Source organism: Durio zibethinus, chromosome 2, assembly GCF_047325235.1.
Source record: "Durio zibethinus cultivar Kanyao isolate XHJ-2024 chromosome 2, ASM4732523v1, whole genome shotgun sequence".
In the NCBI taxonomy this organism is placed as follows: Eukaryota; Viridiplantae; Streptophyta; class Magnoliopsida; order Malvales; family Malvaceae; genus Durio; species Durio zibethinus.
In genome coordinates, this window is record NC_143163.1 from 31,302,390 (window position 1) to 31,319,524 (window position 17,135).

Below are 17,135 nucleotides of genomic sequence, written 5' to 3' on the forward strand. Positions count from 1 at the left end.
TGAATTTAAACCTAAACTAATGCAAACAGCAAATGAATAGATCAAATAAGATGCAAATAACCAAGAATTAGCTTAAACTAAAACTGATCAATAAATTAAATTTGAATCAAATCAAACTTAATTTAATGAACCAAACCGAAATCAATTAATGCAAAATCTAGCTAAACATTATGCAATAAACAAGATGTAATTGAATCTGATTGTGTAAGAATGATTTAAACTATGCTGAACATGCAATACTCAACAACTTATGATGCAATTGTATGATTAAATAAAAAATCAACAGCTAAATATGACTAATAAACCAATGCATCAACCAAATCAATAATTAAACATGCAAAATGAATAAAGTTAACAAAACCAGAATGCAATATTAACCAATTTAATAGAAACAAAATGATATTTAAACTAATTAAATTCAATTGTATGCAAATGAGAATAGTTACATGCAAAATTGAAAAACTTAACTTTCTAACTTCAAATAAATTAAATTGATATGTATGTAATCTTAATAGCAAGCAACTAACCCTAGTTAACCTTTAACACATGCACTTAAACTAGTATGAAACTACTTTAACCTAAAACATGCAAATTATGCAAGAATGTAATAATGTGAATTACTACCAAATCTAATTGAATCGAATTGATACTAAGTAATCTAAACAGCAAGTAATTCAAACAAATTGAACTTATCTGGATTAATCCTAATTAACTATTAGAACATGCAAGTAAATTGTTATTAAATTAAATTGTCCTAAAAACATGCAACAAAATCTAAGATGTAACAAATCTAATCGAAATCAATGTAAAGTAGGATGATCGAAACTATTACAATGAACGAAAGCATGCAAACCTTAATTAATGATTACAACATGTAATTGAACTACTATAAAACTAATTTAAACTAAAGACATGTGAATTATGCAAAGATGAAATAATTGGAATCAATATTAATCTAAAGTGTAAGAACTGAATCTGTTATGATGAATGAAATATGCAATTATGAAATTGATATGAAATCTAATTGAATCGCATAAATAGAGCAAAGCTAAATATGAATGCAATTAAAACTAAACAAGAATTAAGAATGAATTTGCAATAACTAGAAAACTAAACTGATTGCACTAAGATCTTAAACTAGCAAGTAATTAAATTAAACCCAACAAAATTGAATTGAAAGAACTTTAAAATAGAACATTATTAAACTTAAAACTTAAAAGAAACTTTGCATAAATTGAATTCAAAAGAAGTAGAAATTTAAAAAACATAAAAGCTTAAAGAGAATAAGAAAAATAAAGAAACTATAAAGATTGGTCTGTTATCCCAACCCTATTCTTTCTAATGCCCTAAGCTAGCTATTTATAGACAAAGAATTCCAGGGTAGGTTTTGCCAACTTGAACTTTTAAAGTAGCAAACCTTTTGGTTTGAAGAGAATGAACTTATTGAATGAAAAAATCCTTTTTGAAAATAGTCTTGATTGAATGAAAATAGAGCTATTTAAAAGACCTTTTCTAAACTGAATCTTAGCTCTAAATGGTAATTAGTTATTGCTTTTTTCTTTTTTTAATGTGTTGCAACTTCTAGAATATTGGATAAGAAAAATTTTGAATGCTTGGAAGCAATAAGGCTAGTTAGGTTTTAAGATCTTACATACCTTCTAAAAACTTTTCAAATTGCTTGATCTTTAACTTCTACTTGCATGGTGCGACTTGAACTTCTTGGAAAATTCTTAGAGAATTTTCCTTTAATTAGGACTCTTGAAATCCTCATTAAGAATCTGTTATGTTGCCCTAATTTCATTTTGCCTTTTTATATTCATGCAAATCCTACTCTAATTAGAAATGAGTGTAATTCTAATAAAGATAGGAATTCCAATTCAAAGTAGGAATACTAAGGGCTGTTTGGTCTTCTTTAATGTGGAAAGATTTGCCAAGTTATCATGCCACATAAGCCTCCAAATCATCTCTCTTAGCAATAAGAAAAGACTTACTGCCATATCATCTATTGGTAATCCCATATTTGTGTGCCTATATAAAATACCATGACTTTGCATTCAACTTGAAATTACAAATCTACCCTTATCATGACTGAATATGCCTTGCTTCTTTCTTGCATAAATTTTTTGAATTTTTCACCAAAATCAAACAATTTTTCCTTATCATGACTGAATATGCCTTGCTTCTTTCTTGCATAAATTTTTTGAATTTTTCACCAAAATCAAACAATTTTTTCTAACTCTTTTAAGTTAGGAAAAACGAATCTTGCACACTTTTTTCTTCAAGAACCATCAAGAACAGTCCAAGATTCATTTCAATTTATCAAAAATCATCAAGAATTGATCAAGAACTATAAGATTCTTCAAGATTCATAAAGATTCATCAAGATTTAATCTTGCTTTCAGGATTTCCTACAACACAGCAAATTAAGCACTTTAGAAGTAAAAAAAAAAACTTATTTAGCAAAAAACTAAACAAATTTTACTCATTTAAGTACTAAAAATAACTCTATTTTACAGAGTTATAACTTCAATGCTAATTTAGTAGTAAATAATTGATAATTTAGTAGCATGTTATTGATAATTTAGTAATAAATCATTGATAAAATAATATGAAATCAATGAAAACTTAATTATCAATCATTGATAAATTTTTTATACTTGACGTAATTAAGAATTGAATCTTAGTTACTTGCAAAAACAAAACTACAAATGTCATCTTAAGAAATTAAGATAAATTAACCATGAATCTATTTAATAAATAAATTTAGTGAAAAAATTTTAAATTTGAATAAAATAATAATATTATTATTATATAAAAAAATTATCTTATATAAGAACTAATTCCTCGTTTTCTTGCGAAAATCCATTGTTAAATATATTATGACATAAATTTTATTAATAATTACTAAAAGTATATCATAAGTTATCAAAAGATTATATCAAGAGATTATTAAAATTATATCAAGAGTTATCAAAATATATCACAAGTTACCAAATTAATATCAGAGGTTATCAAAATTGTATCGAAAGTTAACAAAATTTTATTAAAAGTTATATAAATTAAAATTATATCAAAAGTTATTAAATTTTACTTACAGTATAAAAAATACATATTGAATTGTAAGTATTTATTATTGTTATCAAAAGTATATAAAAAATTATCAAATTTTACTTATATTATAAAAAAATTAAAATTAAGTTATTAATATTTATTATTATTATTGTACAAAAAATTATTTATTGAGATAAAATTTTAAAAATAAAAGCAAGGAATCCAATCACCATAAATGGAGATACAGGGTTGCTCATATTTGGCGTATGCGCCGGGGGCATGGCCATGCTTGGCCGCATCTCCATAAGAGCACCTATAACAGTGATCAATGCTGCCAAACAACTAGCCCAAACGGTAGATTCGATCAAAGAACCCATATTTGCAAATTATTCAGAGCATTATTGATTGCCAGTTGGATTAGTCGGTTAATTATTTGCTTTTGTTGAGTAATTCATGAAAGAATATGAATATATTGAATTTTTTAAAAATTACAATTATTATTAAATATTACATTTATATAATTAATTATTATATTGTAATAAAATTATAATTACTAAATAATTAACTAAAAATTAAAATATAATTAAATAATTAAATCTACATACAATAAAAATTAAAACTAAAACCTTAAAATTCTAAAATCTCTTCTTACCACGAAAATATGTGACAAATCTTGAACTTATTTCCTTAGGATGTTTGAGTGGGCTAGTTAAGAAAAATTTTTTCAATAAAAAATTAGGCCGAAACCGAATCTTATGTACTTAGGCTATATTAGAGAGGTGGGCTTTAAATTCATTTTTATCCAATAAAATTGGGCCGAAACCAAGATCCAACTCGAGACCAGACGAAGCGGTTTCTAAAATCCAAAAACACGGAGTAATGGATCTCCGTAGTCGATGAATACATAAACTAGACTTGGACCAAACCGGCGTTGTTGAACAAAACAAAGACCGTGCTTTTAGATTTACAACATCCCGCCTCCCGCTGACAGTCTCAGTCGCCGCTCCTATCCTTTTCTATCTGCCCTTCTCCCTAAACTGTAAACCCAAGCTGCAGGCGCACGATCATCTCCCCCTTACGTCCATGGGTTTCATTTCCACTCTTCATCTCTACGCTCAGCCCAAGGTAAAACACACGCGGGCACTCCTTTTCGGAACCTCTTCTCTCTTCTACTCAAAAGATGGATGTAACTCTTTTTCATTCATTCTTTTCCTATTTCTCAGATTCTTCCAAACAAACAGAAGCTCCACTTCCAACCGTTGGCTTCGGGCTCCGGCCACAGGCTTGTTCCCAATACCACGTCCTTTATCATTAGGAGATGTTATTCGAGGTCTAAGAGATTGGTGGTAATGGCAGCGTACGGTACAGATGGAGGCGCGAGGCGGCGCGTGTACAGACAGTCGCAGTCGGAGCAGCCTTTGAGTACTGCTCCGGTGAAGCAGATTTCATCATTTGTGGTGCCCGCTGGCATTTGCGTCGCTGCTGCCTTTGGTATGGGTTTCCGTTTCTGTTCTTTTCTTGCGGATGGTGAATTTGGAAGGAATTTAAATGATTGCACTTTATAATGAAAATTCATGGTTTTCAGCACAGTAGTTAAGGCGGGGATGTTGAATTTACTAGTGGTAATAGTTTTGCTTGATTGCTCACTCACGCCATAATTATAGTAATTGCATTTGTTAATGGCAGTTCATTTTTAATCTGATATATGATATCAGCATTTCTTTAGTCTTTAAGCCAATGTGTATCGAGTCTTGTACCTTGCTTACCATTGCTCTCTGTTGCTTGGGGTATCAACAGCATTTTGGAGTGTTCTTTTTTCTTTTATTGGGGACTGCTTAAGACTTTTCTAGACTTTTCTTTTTTCTTTTAATCGTTATGTATATCCTATGTGTGTCCTAATTGATGTCTCAGCTGACAGTTTTATGGAAATTGGTGGTGAAACTGCTTACGCCGAAGCCATCAAGGCTTTCATCTGTTGAAAATAAATCCCCTTCACAAGGAGTGAAGTGGTCATTTGCTCCAGGTACAAACCTGTTGTCAGGTTTTGCTGGTAAGGTTGATAAACAGTCAAAAGAGACGCTCAATGAATTTGCCAAGGAACTTAGGGCATTCAGCAGTGTTGACATGTCAGGTATGCTGACTTAATTTCAATTGATAAGAGTGAAACCCGTTTTTTAATCATGTTCAATTTTCCAGTTCACCTTTTAATTATGGATTCATGAAATTCCAAGATGCATTTAATGAACAGTAAAATAGGTCACTAGAGTCTTAAAATTTTTCATTATGGTGTGCTTACTTTCTTTCCTTAGTATGGCTGGGAAGTTATCCCGTTGGATTTAAGATGCACTATATTTTTCATTGCTATCAAATTCATTTCATGGGAATGAAACATAAACACCTTCAATACATTTTTGTTAGGACGAAACTTTGGAGATGAAGGACTGTTTTTTCTTGCTGAGAGCTTGGGTTACAATCAGGTTATGCTTCGCTAGTCTTTATTTTCACTGTCTTGTTTCATTATTTCCTTGGTGTCTATTATCATGATTAAGGTGTTATACTTTATTTTATCTAAGATCTTCACTTTGGCTGTATTGTCTACTAACTTTTCTATAATAATATTGAAACTGGTAAGTATTGATGCTTTTCGTTATGAATTCTCTGAACAGACTCTTCTCTTTTTCAGGTTGTTGAGGAAGTGAGTTTTGCTGCTAATGGAATAACAGCCACTGGAATAAAAGCCCTTGATGATGTTCTTCAAGCAAATATTGTATTGAAAACCCTTAATCTTTCAGGAAACCCCATTGGAGATGAAGGAGTAAAGGTCAGCACAAATTCACTATTTTATAAGTGACAACTTCGAAATAGTTAAATGTGCCTATCCTGCAACATCGAGGGCTCAGTAATTTTATATGTAATATTATGAGGTTGGAAGAAGGTTCTCCATCAGCATAAGTTTTCCCTTTGCTATCTAATATATATTGGAATTGGTCGTGTTTATTTAGCAATTCCTTGTTCTTTCATATTTCTCAACAGTATTTTATGGTTATTTTTTTCATTCTTTTATGAAGGGTGGAAAATTTTTGAATTGGAAGTGTGCTTTCTCATTCAAAATCCTATTAAATTATCTTAGGAAATTCATGACTTTGGCCTCTATTTGTTTTTTATTAAATTATTTTAGTAAATGCATATATATGGAACCAAGATCAGAAAAAGCTAGCATGTTTACAAATTCTATAATGCTCATAATGAAAACTCAACTCAGAACAAGATAGTGTATGAGCAAATTCTATATTGTCATAATGAAAATATTTCTAACTTTTGTTCCTTAATTCTAAAGAACCATATAGGGAGGTGATCTCTAATTTAAAGTCTCTTTGTGACCATTCAAGGACAGTTTATGAATTCTTTTACAATTGTTAAGTAGTGTAGTACTAATATAAATAGACTGCATAAATGATGTTGAATTCTTTTCCATACATCTTCATGGTTGAAATAGGGTGATTTTATTTATATATTTATTTTTTATGGATGTATATACTTTAGTAATGTTGTAGGTAGAAATGTATTCTTCATAAGGTCTCACCTGTACAGTGTGCATGAATGTTTGAATCCCATTGGATGTTGTGATTTAGTTGGGAGCATGGTTAAGCATAGGAATAAGCATTGTATTGTACTTTCTAGCATATGTTTTCCCAAACAAAAGGTTCATAAGATTTCAAGTTTCATTAATGCATTGTGGTATATATAAATATTGTTTGTGCCCATGTTCTATGGATTCACATCTTTTGTTGAGAATTTTTGCATATGCTCAGGTGTCTGTTTTATCTTTATCTGCAGTCCCTATGTGACATTTTGGTAAATAATGCTAGCATTCAAAAGCTCCAGCTAAACAGTGTTGACCTAGGGGATGAGGTTAGCTTTCTGTTAACACCCACTCTATTGCCCTTGGAAGTACTTTGTGAAGGAGGCCTAAGGGCCTATGCAATGGATATTTGCTTTAATGGTGAATCACTCTTCTATGCAGGGTGCAAAGGCTATTTCAGAGTTATTGAAGAAAAATTCAACCTTACGTGTTCTTGAACTTAATAACAATATGATTGACTATTCTGTAAGCAATTAACTTACCATTTTCTTTAAATTATGGTCAAATTTTATTAAGCAATGTGAAAAATTGATCCTTGATACTCTTTTTGGTTGTGGGAATGGAGGTAGGGATTTACAAGTTTAGCTGGAGCACTTCTTGAGAATAACACTATCCGGAATTTACACCTCAAGTAAGTGAAGTCTTTCAGTTTCTGTTTTTCCAAAAAACATCTTGAGTTTCATATGCAATAGGTTATGTCTCAGTTGGCTGGATGCATCTTTCATTCTTGAACTATTTTGCTTAAACAAAATCTGCTAAAGTTTCTTTTTGATACGTCTGGATGTATCTTTCATTTTTAACTGGCATGTGGGGATCTTTCTGACATAATGTTATTGTTCAAGTGGTAATTATGGTGGTGCTCTGGGGGCAAATGCATTGGCTAAAGGGCTTGAGGGTAACAAGTCTTTACGGGTACATTTCTTATTTACTTCCACATCTATTTTTTCTAAATTATATGATGAAATTTCACTGCTTTAGACATCTTTATTGCTTCATTCATACTTGCATTTTAAAACTGCTTCTGGTACGTAAGTAATGGTTTGGCATTAGGGAGCTTTGCAATGATAATATTGGGTGTAAAATGCTGCTGTTTTTAGTGTTTTCCATTAAGTCGTTGTATTGGCAGTTGATAAGCACTGTACATGGACTCAGCATTTAAGGTCACTGTGCCAATGCCAATATGACATCAAGCCAGTTTTGGGTATGATATATGTGTCTGACATGGCTTTGAACATTCGGATGCTGACTTTTTGTCTTTTGCTTAGTTGCTCTTGCAATTGAAAAATGAAGGAAGAAGAGAAGAGAAATGGAGGGAGAGAGGACTATGGCAGGCAACTAAGAATAAGAATAGGAGTATGGCAATAGAGAAAAAGAAGAGAGAAGGGCTCTCTCTTAAATTACTAGTAGGGTCTGAAGAAGGAGTTAATAATTGGGTTCAAATACTTTCCAATTCTGTCTTCTATAAATTGGATTTATATTGAGTTGTATCAGTCCAATCCAAAAGTATAAATTATTATTTCTTGGACCCTTTATATCTAGGACTTTCGTCTAGCTACATAATTAAATGGGTTTGACATTAAGATCATTAAAAACATATCTAATGTTTTTATAGACTAACGGTATTTAAAATTAATACTCGTAATTAAGAATAAATTTAATTGATGAGCATTTTTTTGATAAATGAAAACATAAAAAGAAACTTATTTATATAAAGTATTATATTATATAAAAATAGACATTTCCACGTATCCTTGTATCTGCATCCTACCTTTGGATCCCATTTAGCAGATTCCACGAGTCCACAGCTTTGAGCAAAAGGCAAGTTAGATGCTTAGATACATACTTGCATCAGACACTCGCACCTGAGTCCAAGTAACTTAGTTTATAAGTATTCCCACTTTTCTTAAACCTAAGCAAAAACTTCTATATTTTATTTGTTTATGCATTTATTATAAATTGGATTTTCATGAGGTCTTGTCAGGAACTTCACTTACATGGAAATTCAATTGGTGATGAAGGAGTCCGCTCCTTGATGTCAGGCTTATCATCACATAAAGGTTTACATTTTCTTATATCAAATTTCTCTCCTCAGTAGTAATTGGCTTTTTCCCTTACCAGCCTTTTGCAGTTCATCTAACAAACATATTCTTTCTAGGCAAAGTTACCCTACTGGACCTTGGGAACAATTCAATAACTGCAAAAGGTGCTTTTTATGTTGCGGAATATATCAAAAGGGCCAAGAGCTTGCTATGGTTGAATCTTTACATGAATGACATTGGCGATGAGGTATTCAATAAAGCAACATACTATTGATATCAAGTTTTTTTGTTTTTTCTAGTAGGCTTTTCATTTCTAAGAGTTAAACCAATGGCAGCTAAAGAAAGGACTGTATTTTTTACCGGATATGTTCTATTTTGGAGAAAGATGGAAGAAATCTCTTATGTTGATCTTCTTGTTTAGAATTTTTATAAAGTAATTTGGTGAATTTGATTGCCAACAGTTGTGTAAAAACTTGGAGTTGAACTTCTTCATTGACACAAAATTTTGAAAATTTATCAGGGTGCTGAAAAAATTGCATATGCTTTGAAAGAAAACCGGACAGTAACAACCGTAGACCTGGTGAGAAGGGAATGCTTCTTTGTAATATATTCTTATGCATATATTTCGGAATCAGTTAATTTTTGGAGCGTGTCTTGTACAAATCTCTGAAGACATCAAATGGTTTGTAATGTCATAGGGTGGAAATAATATTCGTGCCAAGGGGGTTGGTGTGATAGCTGAAGCTTTAAAAGATAATACTGTAATTACAAATGTAAGTCCTTCCATCATGATAATCATTTTCAGCTTCCTTTGTGCTTCCCTTTTTATCCTCAATTTGGGAGGATGACATCATTCATCCCCATACCCTTTTTCCTTGCCCTTTTACTCTTTAGTTGGAACTTGGTTATAATCCCATTGGACCAGATGGAGCAAAGGTTTTGTCTGAAGTTCTTAAGTTCCACGGAAATGTAAAAACACTTAAGCTTGGTTGGTGTCAGGTAAATTCACATCCATAAACCTCTAAAAAACCAATTTCAATGCCTTTTTTTTTTATTTTTTATAACAATATGAAATGGAATCTCTTGTAGATAGGACCAAAGGGTACGGAGTTCGTTGCAGAAATGTTGAGATATAATAATACCATATCAATTCTGGACTTGCGAGCAAATGGACTTAGAGATGAAGTTTGTACCTGTAGATAAAACTCTACTTTTTTTCAATAGGTCACCATGGATGTTGAATCTTAATTTTTGCTCTGTTATATGCATATTATTTGCAGGGTGCGGCCTGCCTGGCTCGCAGCTTGAAAGTGGTTAATGAAGCTTTAACTTCACTTGACTTGGGATTCAATGAGATTAGGGTAAAGACATTTTGCCTTATTATCTAATTTATGACTTTTACGGCATGCTGCATCATTTGACATGGGGTTTTATATAGGATGATGGTGCTTTCGCTATTGCACAAGCACTCAAGGCTAATGAAGATGTCACAGTAACATCTCTCAACCTCGCGAGCAATTTTCTTACAAAATTTGGGCAGGTAATTATAACCTCTCACCTAATCAGTTCCATTTAATCTTCTGCTTCAATTCTAATCCAACAAAATTGTGGCTGTTTTCATCTTTCCTTTTGGCCAATTTTATTTTTCATTTTTAGATTCCTCATTTGCTTACCTTCTGTCTCTAAATTCATTTTTATTATCTTTTTGTCATGCAGAGTGCATTGGCTGATGCAAGAGATCACGTATATGAGATGAGTGAAAGGGAAGTCAATATTTTTTTCTAGGAGTATTCTCTTAATGGAGGAGGGAAATAGTTGTGTAGACTGTCTGGTTTTTTGGTTTATTCTTCCTTTGGCAGGTATTGGTGAGAGCTTCAACTTTTAAGTTGAAAATTTTGAGCTGCAACCACCAACCAGAGGTACATATGGAAAATTTTGACATTGAAAGATAATAGTTGGCTTCAGCAGCGATATCTTGCTCTCGAACTTCGTTGTTAGTCTTACAAGCTTTATAGCATTTGGTCAATCCGTTTGTATTGTAAACCGGTTGATGAAGATAGGTCATGTAAAGCTTGGATTATAATAGCATAAAGTCTTTCTTTTGGAATTGAACATTGTTCCTTGTTGAAAAATTTGAGCCCACATTTGTTTAATGGAGGTGCATGACTTCATATGCTAATTTGGCGGATAAAACATGTGGGTTGCTTGGCAGTTGTTGGCGAACGCATGAAGTGAAAAATATAGGTGCTGAGGTTTTCTGATCACAGGTGGCATCCGGATTCTGAACCCTGGTGCCTGCTGGGACCGGGAATTCGCGCCGTGTTGGATTTAATGACATCGAGCCAGGAAGTTTGAATCTTTGGTGAATCCAGAAACGAAATTTCTAGTTTTTTTTTTTACACTCTAAAACCCCTTTCTCGAGCAATATTGTCGGTCTTTACTCTTTACCTAAACCTTTTTCACTAGTTTTTAAGTTGTTAATATAAACGATTGCCTGAAGTATTTTTTCTTCGGTCCTTACCGATACCAGACAAAAGTAGAATTTGTGTTTTCTATCAAGTAAAAAGGTGAAAATTTAGCTGGTTAAGCCCAAATTACTGGTAGTATACAGTGGAGCATTCTGAGAATAGACACTGGATAAGCGAATTGAAGTCATTGCGGTGATTTAAAACAAAGCTGGCCAAAGGTGTCGCGGGTTGGTTGGGTTGTTGGGGGGGGGGGGGGGGGGGGGGGTGGGACTTGAAGATTCGAAGATAGGGATGCATAATATTTATGTCGATTGCTATAAAATGCAATGCATGTGTCCTAAATGTGAGCGTGGTCCGTGCGGGTTTTGGGAAGATCCAGCTCAACTTTAGCAGGCACCCACGCGGTTTTTTCTGTCATCATCTCTCCTATTTAATGGTTGAAAATGAAAAATAAGGTTCCGTTTATTTCGTGTTCTTATTTTTAAAAACCAAGTAAAAAAAATTTTAAACAAGAAATAAATAATAAAAAGCAAAAAAGTAAAAGTACCAATCTAATGAAACTTAAAGAATCGCAAAACTGATTAACTCTCCAATAGCACATAAGTTGGAGTTTTACTGCTTTTAAAAAACATCAATTTCTCTAACCAAAAGTATACTTGTGATTTTGAATTTTCATTATACATGTTCACTTCACAGAAAAACTAAATATTTCATTTCTACATAAAAAAAAAAAAACTACATAATTCATGGTAATTAATTTCCATATTTATGTGGCCAAGAAATTTCCCATATTTATCATTTAAATAGATACATGAAAAAAAAAACCCCGCTTTTAGAGTTTTTCCATCTCACATATAAAATATTACTGCAACATAACAAGATTTTTACATTTTGGTATCATATAGAGTTGAAAGAAACTACTACAATTGTTGATGGTTTTTTAGAGGGTGACTAGATGCTTTGTTAGAAGATTGTTGGGATGCTGACTTGTAAGATAAAAAATGATTAGAAAGAGTTGGAAGTAGAAGTAGGATTGTGAGACATGTTTTATTATGTTCAAATCAACCTAGTATAGAAGATAATGAAAAATGAAGAAGGAAAAGATATTTGAGACTGAGAGCCAACGAGGCTTTAGCTTGGTGATAAAAAAGAGGTATTAAGGTTTTCAAAATTTATTATGTGAAGTTTAATTGTTTAGTTAAGTTATAATTTATTAGTTAATTATATGAATATAATATTTGATTATGAATGTAATTTAAAAAAAGAAAAAAACACTTGAGAGCGAGTAAGAGAGTTGAAATGAATTATATGTGCTTCGACTTTATCTTTTATAGTCTGAATGAGTATTATTTTAGTATATGGATTAGTTAGCTTGTTGTCAGCCAAGCATCAAGTGTTTGCTTGGCGGTCAAGGGGTGCTTGACTTACTGATCACCCAGTTAATGGTTAATGAATAGTGATGGATTCAAAATTTCAAGTTAGAGGAAATCAAAATAAAATAAAATTTGTAATTAAAATTTTTTTATTTTATATGTAATACATTATTATTTTATAAAAAATTATCAAAAATATGTGTGAAATGTTACATTTTATATATGTAACTATAAACAACATAAGTAAAAATTCAAGTATTAAAAAAAATAAAACTAACAAAATTGAAGGAAACTCAAATTCTTTTATTTAAAATTGTGCATGATAATATTTCATGAAAAAAATCATTTGAATAGAAAGTTTTTGTCAAAATTTTTTTAATGTATAAAATAAGATTATCTTTAAGGAACTTTTCTCATATTTGTTACGAAATTTTATTTTAACAATTTTTATTACTAAAAAATATTTTTTAAGTGATGTAGTAAAAATCAAAAGAGATAAAAAGCATCAATCAACGTAAAACAAAAAAAATACACCTTAACTTAATTTTTCTTCACAAGTTAATCTAAAATAATAAACAAAACTTGAACTTTATTAATTAATTAATTATTTTAAATTTTAAGTAATATTTTGTACAATAATATTTATTTAAGGAATAAGACAATAATGAAGTGAAGTTATGATACTTTATAAGACTATAATAGTCAAAGAAATGTTTAATTACTTTTTTTTTAACATTATCTAATGCAAAAATTTAAATCAATAACATATATAAAATAATTTAAAGAAAACTAGAAAAAATAGTTTATTTCATTATATAAAACAACAAAACAATTTATTTTTAGTTTTTAAAAGAGGATTAAACTATTAAATATTAACACATTTTGATTATTAGGATTTGAGACTTAAAAAAAACAATTTTATCTTAAATTTTAAGCTTTTTTAACCACAGAACTTTTTTTTTTTTTTTTTGAAGGGGTCAACTTTATCTATTTGAGAAATTTTGTAAATTAGAAGCATATCTAAATATAAGATTTCAAAAATGTTTGACGGGCCATGGTCCCTCTGACTTGAATGTAGCATCGCTAATGTTAATAAGTGTTGACAGTTAAGATACTGACTTAAGGGTCATGGTTAAAATACTGATTTAGCGGTCTTGAAATAACAACCATATAAAAGTTTATTTACCATTTACATTTTACATTAGTAGAAATAATGGCAATAAGCTTAATTTATTTATAATGTATGGCTGCTGTAATGTGGAGGGTATAGTTTGGGAAATGTAGACAAAGTTAATAATCCAAAGAGTATAAGTCTATGCATGATGCATCTGGCTTTATTAATATTGGTACACTACATCTGGCATTATTGTTCAACCTGCCCGGTGTTTCCATTCCAGTAGTGAATTCAACATGTGAAGAAAAATTAATCAATTCATTTTATAAGATTAGAATGGGAGATTCAAACTTTTAATTTTGAGTAAGAAAAACACGTATCAATTATTGGCCAGTGTTATAATGCACTTAGAACGATGACCAAAGTAGCGTATTACAAATCATGGGTGATTTTGTAATTGCACAAGAAAGAAACGATTATAAAAGACCAAGCGCCACTTTCCTAGCAATCCCAAGTTTCCAGACCTCAGCATCATTTGTCGCTGAAAGGTGCTAGCAATATTCCCATCTGACCCTAATGGAGTTACGCGGCCTTACTATCCTGCTGCTGGTTTTGTTCTTCAGCATAGCTCAGGTAGAGAGCAACCTTCTTTTTTTTTCTGGTTTTCTTTTAACAACAGCTTGTTTGTTCCTTTTCAGGATCAAACGTTTAGCTCTCCCTTTTAAGTTTTAATGTGCTTTCCAGGTCTCAACAGAAACCTCCATTGAAGACCAGCAACATACCCAGGTGGTGAAAGGACCAAGAAGAAGGCTTTTTCCATTTGTTGGTAGAGATTTCTGCCGTGATATTGTTGTTCAGCTAGTTTTATTTTCCTTTAATATATATATATATATATATATATATTGTTTAAGCTGGAAAACATCCTTATTGAAAGAATAAATTTGGCGATTAACAGTTAATTAAGTTGGTTGTGTATTACAGATTGTGGAGGGTTGTGCAAGGTGAGGTGCAGCTTACACTCTAGGCAAAACATCTGCACAAGAGCATGTGGAACCTGCTGCGCTAGATGCAAATGTGTTCCTCCAGGGATCTCAGGGAACAGAGAAATGTGTGGGAGATGCTATACTGACATGAGAACTCACGGCAACAAGCCCAAGTGCCCTTACTAATTAGCTCCATGCATCTGCTGAATCGAACCAGCTCTCTGATAGACAATCCCCAGTTGAGCATGCCTTGCAGTACTTGAGTGTTAGAGATGTGTGTACTCCCCTGTTTATGGATTTTGCTGTTCTATTTGGTAGCTAATACATAAGAGTCGATTTCTTGGAGCTTCCGTATTCCAAGTTCCATGTTATCGCAGCTATAATCTCTCTCTCTGTCTTCAATCACCAAATTGCATGCCAGACAGAAACCTCTAGTAATTAAGCAGGGCAGTTGAGCCATTTTTGATGCTCCAAAAATCATTAAAAAAAATCAGGAGCATGCAGTGAATACAACACCTCCCTCACAAATCCTAAGATAAAGTTTAAACAAAGAATTAAAATTTCTTAACAACGGAGCTGGCAAGTTTTCATATCCAAGCTGTAGTGGAGAAATTATGTTGAAATGATTTACTCAAATGGTTCAATCATGGCTTTATTGGTACAAGCTGGAGTAGCTTACTAGTAGGATTAATATAGCTCATCCAATCACCAGTTATGTCTCCCAATTGAGCATCATCCAATCAGTTCCATAACAAAAATGCAATGCCGTAAACCATATTTCCATAAGCGTTATTTCTTCCACTTTGAACCCTTGCAAGTGTTGAATTCGCCCTTTTCTTGCCCTTCATCTCTTGGCTGTTTAAAGAATTGAGATGGTTCTCTGGATTATATGAAACAAGCATGTTGCTCTATAAAAACTTGCTGGGAAGCGAAAGGTAGTTACCCTAGGACCAATCCCACATTGCTTAGACGAGGAAAGCTATTACTTCTAGACCAACCTTAAAAATTGGGGGTTATAACCAAAAACAAATCATTCAACCGCTTGAGGAGCAGAGACCGAACCATTATTTAGCCATTTACTAGTAGATTACGTGTGCTTGCCGCAGACAGCGGTATATGCCAATATTTGGAGGCATCTCCCTAAGGGGGTGAGTTTAGCAAATTAGCCTTCTCCTGCCCGCTCTTTGATTGGCGGCAAATGGGGATTCTCTAGTTGGGAATGTGTCGAGATTAATAGACTCTTTTAAGCTTATCTCATGTCCTTAGCTGGCTGAGCCGTCATAACAGGCGACATTTTTCCGATTAGTCAATAGTTTCGGGTGACATTTTATCTTGTAATAATGATCATAAGAATAGTATTGATGATGGAGAAATCGTTTCAAGCCCAAAACTGTCAATCATATCAGATCTGCCTCGAGAAAAAGTTGTTACGTTCTAAAGACAAATGGGCACGATAGAGAGATGATGGATGGATACAAAATGTATAAACAAATACAAAATGTATAAACAAAGCCAGGACCAAATCCCACACCTACTCCAGCTACGATAAAGGAACTTTCAAGCTTAAATTGGAGAGTACTCAACCGAGCTGTGAGCAGAAAGAATACCATGAGCGCTTTCGTTATGGATAGGAGTTCTTGTAGGAATTAGCCCTGTAATTTTCGTTGAAACTAACAATTATACGTCAGTTAAAGTTAAATTTGTGGGCATTGTAGATTTGTCGTCGAAACAGTGCCCATCACTTCAACTTCAATAATACGTTGTAGTATAGTATAGATTTGTAGTCATTCATAATGGGACCTTGCCATTTTATTCAAGGCCGGTGGTTTAAGACAATCTTTTTTAAGGGTTCTCCACGTTGTAAAAGCCTTTTTACGACTATATGACTGACCTGACTCAGATTTGGGCACCTCCTGTTAATCCGTTTTATTCATTTACTCCCGCATCTTGCAAGTGTCATAGGTCAATATTCAAGCTCCAAACTAGCGTGGTTTCAAGATACAGGGATGGCCTTTTCCGTGTTCTAGTTTAGTGTAATTGTCACGGTTCACACTAATTTGTGAGGTATTGTTCGTTTTGGTCTCATAGTTTTGTCTCACAAAAAGTACCTCACAAGGAGAAAATTGTATGAACACTTATATCCCAAGACTAGTACACAGCCGAGGCATATTGCTAGTATTTTCAGAGCTGGTTTTGATATCACTTGTTATGAGTCGAGACTCAAGCTCTAAACTCACATGGTTTTAGGATACTGGGATGGCCTCTTCTATATCTCAGATTAGCCTAACTGTTATGATCCACACCAACTTGAGATATTGTTTGTTTCGACCTCATTAGTTTCACGGTTTTGTCTCACAAAAGACGCCTCACAAGGAGAAAGTGATGTGAACACTTATATTCCAAGACCAATTCTAATAAACAACCGATATGGAATTCATGGTACCATGACACAAGAATCAACTAT

At 32.5% G+C, this 17,135-nt stretch overlaps 2 protein-coding genes across 2 annotated transcripts; both read left to right on the forward strand.

The window, feature by feature from the left end:
• The first annotated feature begins 3,984 nt into the window (after positions 1 to 3,984).
• EMB2004 (RNI-like superfamily protein) lies at positions 3,985 to 10,926 on the forward strand. Its single transcript, XM_022920312.2, has 18 exons — positions 3,985 to 4,176; positions 4,275 to 4,542; positions 4,970 to 5,182; positions 5,470 to 5,528; positions 5,735 to 5,872; positions 6,889 to 6,963; positions 7,076 to 7,159; positions 7,264 to 7,325; positions 7,537 to 7,606; positions 8,676 to 8,751; positions 8,850 to 8,980; positions 9,254 to 9,313; positions 9,432 to 9,506; positions 9,628 to 9,732; positions 9,823 to 9,918; positions 10,014 to 10,094; positions 10,172 to 10,273; positions 10,450 to 10,926. The coding sequence occupies exons 1-18, from the start codon at positions 4,135 to 4,137 to the stop codon at positions 10,516 to 10,518; spliced, it is 1,806 nt and encodes a 601-aa protein (XP_022776047.2). The 5' UTR covers positions 3,985 to 4,134; the 3' UTR covers positions 10,519 to 10,926.
• A 3,261-nt stretch (positions 10,927 to 14,187) lies between these two features.
• Positions 14,188 to 15,047, forward strand: LOC111317841 (snakin-2-like). Its single transcript, XM_022920313.2, has 3 exons — positions 14,188 to 14,321; positions 14,433 to 14,514; positions 14,670 to 15,047. Exons 1-3 carry the CDS (start codon positions 14,265 to 14,267, stop codon positions 14,855 to 14,857), a joined length of 327 nt encoding a protein of 108 aa, XP_022776048.2. The 5' UTR covers positions 14,188 to 14,264; the 3' UTR covers positions 14,858 to 15,047.
• Positions 15,048 to 17,135: the final 2,088 nt, after the last annotated feature.